This window comes from Cupressus sempervirens, chromosome 2 (assembly GCF_028749045.1).
Source record: "Cupressus sempervirens isolate cs-2001-9-10 chromosome 2, ASM2874904v1, whole genome shotgun sequence".
Taxonomy (NCBI): domain Eukaryota; kingdom Viridiplantae; phylum Streptophyta; class Pinopsida; order Cupressales; family Cupressaceae; genus Cupressus; species Cupressus sempervirens.
The window spans coordinates 6,722,958-6,733,909 of NC_143119.1; the positions used below are offsets into that span (position 1 = coordinate 6,722,958).

The window sequence follows — 10,952 nt, forward strand, 5'->3', positions numbered from 1 at the left end:
GCTGCATTATTGTCTTGTTCAAAGTTTAATCCCACTGGTACCTATCATCAAAAATATTCAACGCCAGCCTGTAGAGCTAGACAAGCCTGTAGAGCGGCGTAGTTCTGTCGTTTTAAATTTATATTCTGCAGCGTAGTTCTGTCATTGTTTTAAATCTATATTAACCTTGTTGATATATTAATTAGTGAAGTTTTATTTCAATTAGTAAGTTTTATGAAATGAATAATGATTAATTATATTCATATAAATTATCAAAATTTAAATATTAACCTTGTTGATATATTAATTAGTGAAGTTTTATTTCAATTAGTAAGTTTTATGAAATGAATAATGATTATATTAATTATATTTATATAAATTATGAAAATTTAAGTAAACTATAAAAAAATTAATTATATCGTTAAGATTTAATTTCATTGCCAACTAATATTATATTATTTATGTTTAATTATACTATTCAAATTTAATACAATTGTTTAAATGATTGTTGATAAATGAATTAACACTCTTGAAAATCTTGTTGAAAAAATATGCTTTTAATAAAATAGAATTAAAAGTATTATATTAACCTAATTCTAATACAATTTACTATTTTTATGTAAATTAAAAAATTAATTAGACAATATATTTAATGTCTAATGGTAAAAAATAATCTAAAATTATGCATAATGAGTAGTTAAATTTTTTTAAATTAAATTAGAGGAATGATAATTATATTTTAAAAATTAGAAAAGTGAAACATTTGATATATTATTATTAAACGAATGATACCCATATGGAATTATTTGTGTGAGCCAATCACATTTTAGAAAATTGATTTTGTTATTATATTTTGTTAAAATTTGAGCAAGTTTACATTAATAAAAACTTAATATTTTTTGAAACAAGAAAAAATCTTGAACTTAATTTGTTAAAAACAAATTAATAAAAATGCTTAAAAGAAGTTTATGAAGAAACAGTATGTATTTCCTTATCTTAATTTACAATAATGAGACAATTCAACAAGGGAACAATTGATCAGTTTAGGACACTCTCATCAAGTTATAGTGGTGTGTTACATAAGCTTTTAAACTAGTGAATGTTAAAACTAATTTATTTCCTTCTTTGTTGTTGTATTGTTTAGTGTTCTTTATTTTCTTTAAATACTTTGAATTATTGTCATCTTTATTTTTTTTAAGTTCTATCATTTAATTTTCTATTTTCGTAAATTGTTTAAAAAATAAGTTTATCTTAAAATTTTCTTTTATTAAAGTTAGTACGTGATTTTTTAAAGATATGTTTTAAAAAAATTTGTATAGATTGGTTGAAAAGTTTCAATGGATTTATGTAAGAGATGTGTCTCTTAAAATGCATCATTTTAAGGAACTCCAAATCTATTTATTTGAAAATATAAGAAACCATTTTATACTTTCAAATTTTATATCAGAATGAAGGAGACTACAAAAATAAAATATTGCAAAATTCTAGTTCTAATGTCACATTGCAAGCACATTTCAAAAGAAATAAAATTTGATTATGGTGGTGTATAGATAATTGTTATGAAATTTTGAAACAACAAACCTATTTAGATACGTAGAAAATGGAATAACAAATGTCCAAACCAATAGTACCTAACAAGTCTAACCCATCTTAGAGTTTATTGTTTACATAGAAAATGATCAAAATATCAAAAAATCTACATTTTATTTATGACTTGTTATATATCCATCATTGAATTACAGAAGATTTGGTCAAGCATTTTTTTCAAGGTTGACAATAGAAATTATTACATTTTTGTTATACAATTTATAAGGAGCAATATTATAAGTTTTCAACAAAGAAAATTTTATAGCTTAAAATATTGAATAGGAAACTATCGACATCCAAAATTGATTACTAGGTTCAATGATTCATCTATATTTCATTAATCTCCCATCTTTTATGTTAATTAAATATCTCAAAATTTATTTAATAGTCCCTATTTACCTCACCCCTAACCTAATGTAAATAAATAACTAATTTCTTATCCCTATCCCCTTTCTTCCAAGAAATAAATAATTGAATTCATCTCTTACATATTCCATCCTTTAACTTTTCTTATTATCATCTAGTTCTCTAAAATGTGCATAATCCTTGATTAAATGAGGTCAACCCTCTTTGTCATATAATCACAATATCTCATCCCACACTCCAAAGTACCAATTTCCCTAAAATCACACCCCATGGTTGTATATGGCATAATCCCATGAGCTGAGATGTTGAATCTCTACCATAAATCCCTATCTTGTAGTTTCAACACTCGATTGTTTTCAATCCAAATCATATGTCCATTACTTAACCATATCTATAGCTCTCATGTATATTGCGACCAAGCTTTATTATGCTACCAATATCATTAGAGAGCACATCAAAATTTATCATCTTGGCAAATAATTGGAAATAGAGGTATTATATGGTTTCATTTTATTGAATTATATATTTGTTTAACTTCCATTTTCCCAATCTAAGTGTTTGTTTTGCGAAGAAGGGAATATTCACCAACCTGGAGACTGGTTAAAATCTCAACAAATGAATTACCCTTACACCACCTCACTTCAACTAACACTCTAGTGAGCTAGTGGATCAAGATGAATTGATAATAGAAGACTTCAATTAACTATGCGTTATACTATTAGGTGACTCTACAACACCACTAGGATCAAATGAAAAACTGGGATAACTTCCACAAGAGAATGGCAAGACAGTTACATTAAGATGCAAGAATGATATTAATAATGGGCATCAATGGATTGATCTCAAATGTACATAATAGGCCTCCTTATATAGGAAGGCAATAAGCAATAATGAGAAGGAGAAGATAAGCTATCACCTACACAAGGTGGATCATCCTCCATTGTGCAATAAAGTATGTGTCATGATGAAGATGATAATGTGATATCTACACTAAAGGTAGATCTCACACATAAAGTAGAATGAAATAGAAACTATCACCACCTATAGTGGGATTCTCTAATCACCATGTGCTTAATTGAGGTGCCAACTCCCAGGTGTCTCAATTACAAACTATTATGCAATGCATTATCCTAAGTGAGCTTAAGTAAAGTTTAATTAGTGAATATTTAATTACACTAGTGCCCCCTCTCCCCTTAAGTGCAACTTAGTGGAATGCACTTAAATTCACAATGCAAGATAGGTCTTGGCTATTGGGTCATGTTAGGTACGCATGTACAATATGCAAAAGAGGGAAAACTTCATGGGAAATACCCTCCCCAAAAAAGAGAGATGAGAACACACAGTGCATAGATGGATGAAGTACTCAAGACCCGCCAATAACTACATACATCATGTATATACAAGCAATGGTTCCCCCATAAGAAATATAGTATGAGGCATAGTATTTGTCCATAATGAAGAAGTTTCAATGTTGATGAAATGTATCTACAAATAAAAGGGAATCTAATGCCTACAAGCAACATGTCTCCCCTTAGGAAGAAATGAATACATCAAATGATAAAGAAGCAAATCATGTGTGGAAATGAAAGAATGAGGAAGGAAGTCTCCATGTATGTACCTCTAAAGATTGAATATGTCTCTCCAAGCACACAAATTCCATCACATAATCAAGATGACCTATGAAATGTGATAAACCAAGTGAAATTGAAGAGTCAAGAGTGTCAATCACCAAAGAAGGTGAAGAAGTATCTCTACCTATGATGATTTCATCAAAGAGAAGTTAAACCCCCTCAAGTATGTCTCCCAAATATGCAATATGAGACTCAACAAAAAAATATGAAATGACATCCAAGGATCCTACACTGCAAGATATAAAGCAATATGATCATCATGTTGAATAGTAAAACCCATGTCTAAAGTAGCAAGAGGTGGAGAAGTAGGAATCTCAACACTTGTCTCAATAACACAATGATTTAAGAGTCCAAAGTTCTCCCCATGTACAAAATTCGCCCTTGGAAAAGGGCAGGTACATCATGAATTGATCATCGACAACAAAAAAATGTGAAAAAGAATAGAAGTGTGATGCATGATTGACAACTCCCATAGTTATAGCATATCTAGTTTCCATGTCCCTAATGTAGACAACAATTTTACCTTGTGTCGATGAGTAATTTGGTAAATAGAAAGGAGATTGGTGGTCAAGGATGGTATACAAAGAACAACACTATTATGTATTCATCCCTAGTCCTAATCCACCATCCTACTTTTAACCCAAATTATTTTCTAATACATAATCCTAATCACCCCATTATTGTTAATCTATCACTAATTTTCTCATCTATCAACTCATGATCTTATTCTTCCTATCTTAATTCACCATACATTTCATCCTATTCAATCCACCATCCAATTCCTATTATCTTGGTCGACCATCCATTTCCTTCTACCTGAGTCCACTATCTAATCACTCTTATCTAAATCCACATTCATGCCTTAATTCTACCACTACTTTAAATCGTTGATTTTATCCCAATACTTTATCTAATCCATAATTTAACCTTCCTACTACTCCCAAACATCCATTTACTCAAAGCCCTTCATTTATTCCTAAATTAAGCCTACAATATACAAGTATCTCATTCCAAACCTCTACCAAGGATTAATAGCAAAGAAGCCATCACAAAATCCACATCCCAAAGTTGTGGAGTCATGCCAACCCATTTCATTGAGTAAAGGTCAGTAGTGATAAGTCCTTCAACATCTAATATCTATCATTCTATTCCAACTCCTCACATCATCAAACTATCCTTTTGGAACCCAAATCCCATGAACCTCATGAGTCAACCCTCCTTCCATCCACTCAATTTGAAGTCTGCCCAACACTCCTCCCCCATCACACCATCTATAATTGGATATTATTCCATAGCATGCTGAAATATCCCATCTAAATCAAGATCCTGCCATCTCACCTCTATCATTGGATATTATTCCATAGCATGCTGAAATAACCCATCTAAATCAAGATCCTGTCATCTCACCTAATCCTTTTCATTATATGTTATCTTCCCCTCATCCACATCAAGATCCTTTCATCCCACCTAATCCATCTCATGCTCTGTCATTCCAAGGCACCCAAATATATATCCTACAACATCCTTTTCATCCTACCATTCAAATATAGGGGGTTCCAAGTGTTGGTGTAAATAAGTATTTACTTATTACACTTACTTAAGTTTACTTAAGTTAATGCATTATTTAATTATTTTGCATTATTTTATTATTTTTATTTGTGAGACACTTAGGAGTTTGCGCACCTTTTTGAGTTGTCATGTAGACAACACAGGAGTACGCAACTCTATTTTAGCACATGGTGTCTACAACACTATTTTGCGTGTCACACCCTTGTATGCTTATCCTCACATCATCGCACATACTTTCGTGCTTAATGGAGGATAACCCATATCTGGTGGACATGTGCTTGGTTGTATGACACATCATGGTGTTGATTACGAGGCATTCTAGATATATCTCAGAGGCCTTTATTTACAGACACTCCTAGTGTACTCTTAATTATGGCATATTGAATAGATTGTCATTTTGATCATACTCTCTCTCTCTCTTTGGTCTACTGTGTGCTTGTGTTTAAGTTATTAGTTCCTAGATGAATTTTGCCCTTAGGCAAATTCTTACACCAAGGAAACCTACAATGTATGTTTTAAGAAATTGTATATTTTATAAATTTTAATATTCAATAATTTGCCAGAATCAGTGTTGAGTTTTTCCTTGAATACTTGTTGTGTCACAGATTTTTGAAGTTGTTGAGCCAACCGAGTAATTGCCAAACCCAAGTTTTTCAACTATAGCTCATATAATTGGTACCCATATTTAGGGACAAGTAACATCCTTGACATAGGCACACGATGAAAGAATTAACCAATACAAATGACCATTCAAAGGGCTAAATTTCAGGGTACAGAGAAATCAACAGATCCTTCTCTCATCCTATTCATGCATTGGATTGATTTTGGCCCTTCGCTCACATTTCCTGCTAGAATTATTCTTCTTTTTATAGCTTTCATTCTTCTGCCTCACTATCTTTTCATTCAAGAGTCATCGGGTCTTCCTCCAAAAAAGTTCAATGTCATGAACCCCCCATGGTATCATAGAACAGCTCAATGTTATGAAGTCAAAATCATGAACTAGCTGTCCAAACACTTTGAACAGAACTTTATCTCAGAAACTGAAAGAAAACCAAAACAGATCTTCTTACCCCTGTGAGCCAAATACCATTGACATTGATACAATGCAGGCCTGTGTTTAAGGTTTGTTTCAATTAGCAATTAGCATTACCAATAATCTCCACAAGAACATTGCCCTTGTTTCAAATGGTGGAGCTGATTTGCATCTCTCACAACAATTTCCCTTGCAACAATCTTTGAAATAAACTTTGTTGCAGCATGGCAATCACCACAAACTCGAGGGTTCTTGACAACCCTAATAGTCATTCCAGGGGGCATCCTAATGCAATTACCAACTTCTAACCACGATGACCAAGAAATTATTCCGTTCTCCTCCTTAATATCATTTAACACAGGTCTTGAATCAGGAATATACTCCTCTCCCTTCACCTCACGGGACAATTTCTCCAGCTTCACATAGATATCCTATTATCCTATGTTTGTAGGTGTGACCTGTCTACTACAAAAAGAACATGGACCATTCAATGAACCTCAATCCAACTACAGCCAGGCATCTTTTTAATCTCTTTATCTTTCATCATTTCTCTTACATTTTGAAGCTCAGCCCATCTGCCTGCTTCTGCGTAAGTGTTTGACAGAAGAACATGAGATGCAGCATTTTTTGAATCCAGCTCAAACAGAAGCATTGCCATAAATTCTCCTAACACTATATTCTGATGTGATTTACAAGCACCAAGCAAACACATCAAAACGAGCACGTCAGGTTTTATTGGCATCTTGATTATAAAGTTTAGGGTTTCCTCAAGATAGCCCGCACGACTGAGAAGATCAACAATGCATACATAATGATCCATTGTAGGCATAATCTGATGAGAACTACTCATGCAATTGAAGTATTTACAGCCCTCATCCACTAGACCTCCATGGCTGCATGCGAAAAAAACACAAACAAAGCTTACATGGTCAGGGTTGGTTCCAGAAAGCTTCATGAGTTCAAAAAGTTTGATGGCATCTTTGCCACAGCCATGCATTGCATATCCTGCAATCATAGTAGACCAAGAGACTAAGTTTGCATTATGCATTTTGTCAAACAACTTGCGTGCGTTCTGTGTGCTTCCACACTTTGCATACATGTCAATCAGAGCATTTACAACCACCACATCTGACAAAAAACTACTTTCAATTAATTTTTGATGGATTTCTATGCCCTGATCCAAAGCTCCAAGTTTGGTACAAACCGGGAGGATGCTAGCTAAAGTTGATGAATCTGGATTTACCCCTGCCAATTGCATTTGCTTAAAAATCTGCAGAGCTTGTCCAAGGAGACCGTTTTGTGCATATCCAACAATGACTGCAGTCCATGAAACCACATTTTGTTGAGGCATTCTGTCAAACAATACATATGCCTTCTGTATATTTCCACATTTTGCATAAGCGTTTATCATTGAAGTCATGATTACAACATCTGACAGAATTCCAGATTCAATTATCTTTGTGTGGATCTCTCTACTTTGTTCTAGAGTTCCAATTTTAGCAGAGGCTGAAAGAATACTGACAAAGGTTAAAGAATTTGGCTTTACACCTTCCAGTTGCATTTGGTTAAATAGCTTCAATGATTTTCCAGCAAGCTTATTTTGTGTATATCCTGCTATCATTGAATTCCATGAGACTACATTCCGTTCACACATTTTGTCAAACAATTTGTGCGCATTTTGAACCCTTCCACACTTTACATACATATCTATAAGCGCAGTCACAACGACCACATATGATAAAAATCCACCTTTGATTATTTTCTTGTGCAACTTTATGCCCTGATTCAATGCTTGCATTTTGGCATATGCTGGGAGAATGCTGGCAAAAATCGACGCGTTCATCTTCACACCTGCCAACTGCATTTGCTGAAACATTTCGATGCCTTTGTCAACAATCCCATTTTGTACATATCCACCAATGGTTGCAGTCCAAGAGATAGCATCTGGCTCTGGTATTTCGGCAAACAACTTGTGCGCCTGCTCCATGCTTCCACATTTTGCATACATGGTTATCATGGTATTCGCAACAACAACATTGGAGTAAAATCCACTTTCTATTATTTTTCGATGGACCTCCATACCCTGTTCCAAAGCCCCCATTTTAAAACATGCTGGGAGAATACTAGCAAAGGTAGTTGAATTTGACTTAACACCTAAATATTGCATTTCCTTAAAAGTCTCCAAAGCTATTCCAAGCTGCCCATTTTGTGCATATCCAGAAATGATTGCATTCCATGAAACAACATCTCGTTGAAGTTGGGGTAATCTATCAAACAGTTGGCGTGCCTTGTGTAACACTCCACACTTCGTATACAGGGATATCAGGGTATTAGCAACCATAACATCAAACAAAAACTGACCTTCAATTATCCTTCGGTGGAGCTCCAAACCCTGTCCCAAAGCTCCTGCTTTCACACAAGCTGGGAGAATGATGGCAAATGTAGCCGAGTTCGGATGTACACCCGCCAACTGCATTTCCCTGAACATGTCCACGGCATTTTCGACAAACCCATTTCGTGCATATCCAGCAATAATTGTATTCCACGAAACAACATCGCGATCAAGCAATTTGTCAAACAATTCGCATGCCTTCTTCATGTTTCCACATTTTGTAAGCATGTCTAGCAAGGCATTTGCAACCACAACATCTGACAAAAATCCATTTGAGATTAATTTTTGATGAATCTCTGCGCCATGTTCCAGATTTCTAATTTTGGCACACACTGGAAGGATGGTAGCATAAGTGATATGATTTGGTTCTACACCTGCTCTTTGCATTTGGCCAAACAGAATCCATGCCTCTTGAAAAACACCCTGCTTTCGGCAAGCTGCAATTATGGTATTCCACGAATACAGGTCTCGTTCTGTCATATGGTCAAAAACTCTGCGGGCATCAACCAGGCTTCCGCACTTATCGTACATGTTGATAAGAGCATTTTGTAAAACAGTGTTTGTGGGAAATCTGAATTCTCTGTTAATGATGTGGGATTGGATTAGCTTGCCCTCTGAAATCCTTCTGTTAGCAATGCAATTTTGCAAAAGTGGAAGATATGTGGAAGAGTTTACGCGAAGGTGCCGTCCAGTAAGTAGTTTGTATTGGATCATTCAAGCAACCCTCTTTACAAAGTGTTTTAAGATTAAGATGGTAGTGGCATATGTGTTATTGCTCATTCTACCAGTGTTAAAAACCATCGTACTCTTGTTATTTCTGAAATTTGGTATAATGATCATATGCTGTTCATTTGTGCGTGAGAATCAGCCCATACAGTTCCATTGGCAGGGAGAAACTCGGTCGCCGCGATTCGGTTTTTGTTTGTTGCCGAGCTCTGAATTCAAAAGCTTCATACATCGGCAGGCTGATTTTAAGGTCATTCTTTGGTGCAGCTCTGAGAGGATGCAGACAAAATCATGGCTCTATCCCCGGGGAAAAATTTAGAGCAGTTACGACTGTCTAGAAATTAAAACTAGTTTATATATATATATAATAAAAGAGAGAGTCTTTTGGAGGCGTCTATTTTCATAATCTGACTTAGTGCAATAGGTACTTCGAGAAAGATATTTCTCAGCTTATTTTTTATATATATAATATATAAACTATAGCACTAGGGATGTAAAATGAAAGATATTATTTTTAAAAATATAATTTGTTATAGTTAATATATTATAATTTTTTTAAATATATATATATATATATATATATATATATATATATATATATATATATATATATATATATATATATATTATGGTAATTAGATTTTATATGTTCACTTCAAAAACATGCTTAATGAAATAGATTCCTTTTGGAAAAAAAAACACCACTTCTATAATAGATAATACAATCATTTTTTTTTATTCAACTAATCAGAATTAAACTTCGGATTGAAATTAGAGTTTTCATTTGCATTCGTGTTAGCTTAAGTTTTATCCTTAAAGCTAGATTATTATTTGCAATAGAGAAAAGGTCATAGTGGGACTTCTTTAAGGAAATCAAGAGTTGGAGAGTTATTAAGGCTTCAACTTTTATAATACATGGTTTGTGTATTATTCATTAAATTAAAGTCTCAAAAACTCTCTCATGTTTCTTTATCTCTCATCCTTCACACTATGCCTACCTCACACCTTACCCTCATCTCCCCCCCCCCTCTCTCTTAGGCCTATATTATCCTCTTTCTATATTTACCTCTATCTCTCCCCACTCCCTCGTCTATCTTTCTTCCATCTTCCTGCTCCTCTAGTGATTGCTTCCCCCTAAATACCTTATATATCTTTACATCATGTCTCTTACTCTCTCTCTCACATCTCTCTTTCCCAAACATATAATACATATATCGGCCCCCATAATTACTATCTTTCCCTCTCTCCCCACCCTCCTCTCAACATATCTTCTCCTATTTAACCCCCCCACCCCCTCCACCCACTTATCACTATTATCCTCTCTTCCTTCCTTCATTACCATGTCCATCTATCATAGCCCTAGCCCATCTCTCTCTCTCTCTCTCTCTCTCTCTCTCTCTCTCTCTCTCTCTCACACACACACACACACACACACACCCTCTTCTCATCATGTCTCCATCTCTTTTGGACCCTAATTGTCATCCATCCCCTAATTACCACATCTCTCTCTCTCTCTCTCCCCCCCTCTCTCTCCCTCTCCCTCTCTCCCTTGCAAATTCCTCCCCCCTTCACTATTTCCATCCATTCAATGCCCTAATTATTATCTTTCTCTCTAGCTAATCTCTCCCCCCTTTGACATTGTCTCTTTCTACCTCATACCTTCCTACAT

At 34.4% G+C, this 10,952-nt stretch overlaps 2 protein-coding genes across 2 annotated transcripts in view; both read right to left on the reverse strand.

The window, feature by feature from the left end:
- Nucleotides 1-132, reverse strand: part of LOC149570819 (thiosulfate sulfurtransferase 16, chloroplastic-like) — a 63,932-nt gene extending 63,800 nt beyond the window's left edge. Inside the window, exon 1 of the mRNA XM_089812400.1 lies at nt 42-132. The gene's annotated coding sequence lies outside the window, so the exon portion shown is untranslated. The remainder of the gene's footprint in view (nt 1-41) is intronic.
- Nucleotides 133-5,764: 5,632 nt separating this feature from the next.
- LOC149570820 (pentatricopeptide repeat-containing protein At3g16610-like) lies at nt 5,765-9,601 on the reverse strand. Its single transcript, XM_089812402.1, has one exon. The coding sequence runs from the start codon at nt 9,269-9,271 to the stop codon at nt 6,653-6,655; it is 2,619 nt and encodes an 872-aa protein (XP_089668528.1). The 5' UTR covers nt 9,272-9,601; the 3' UTR covers nt 5,765-6,652.
- Nucleotides 9,602-10,952: the final 1,351 nt, after the last annotated feature.

Excerpts from the sequence above, each read along its gene's own strand:
- LOC149570820 (XM_089812402.1), bottom strand. The coding sequence starts at position 9,271 with ATGATCCAATACAAACTACTTACTGGACGGCACCTTCGCGTAAACTCT.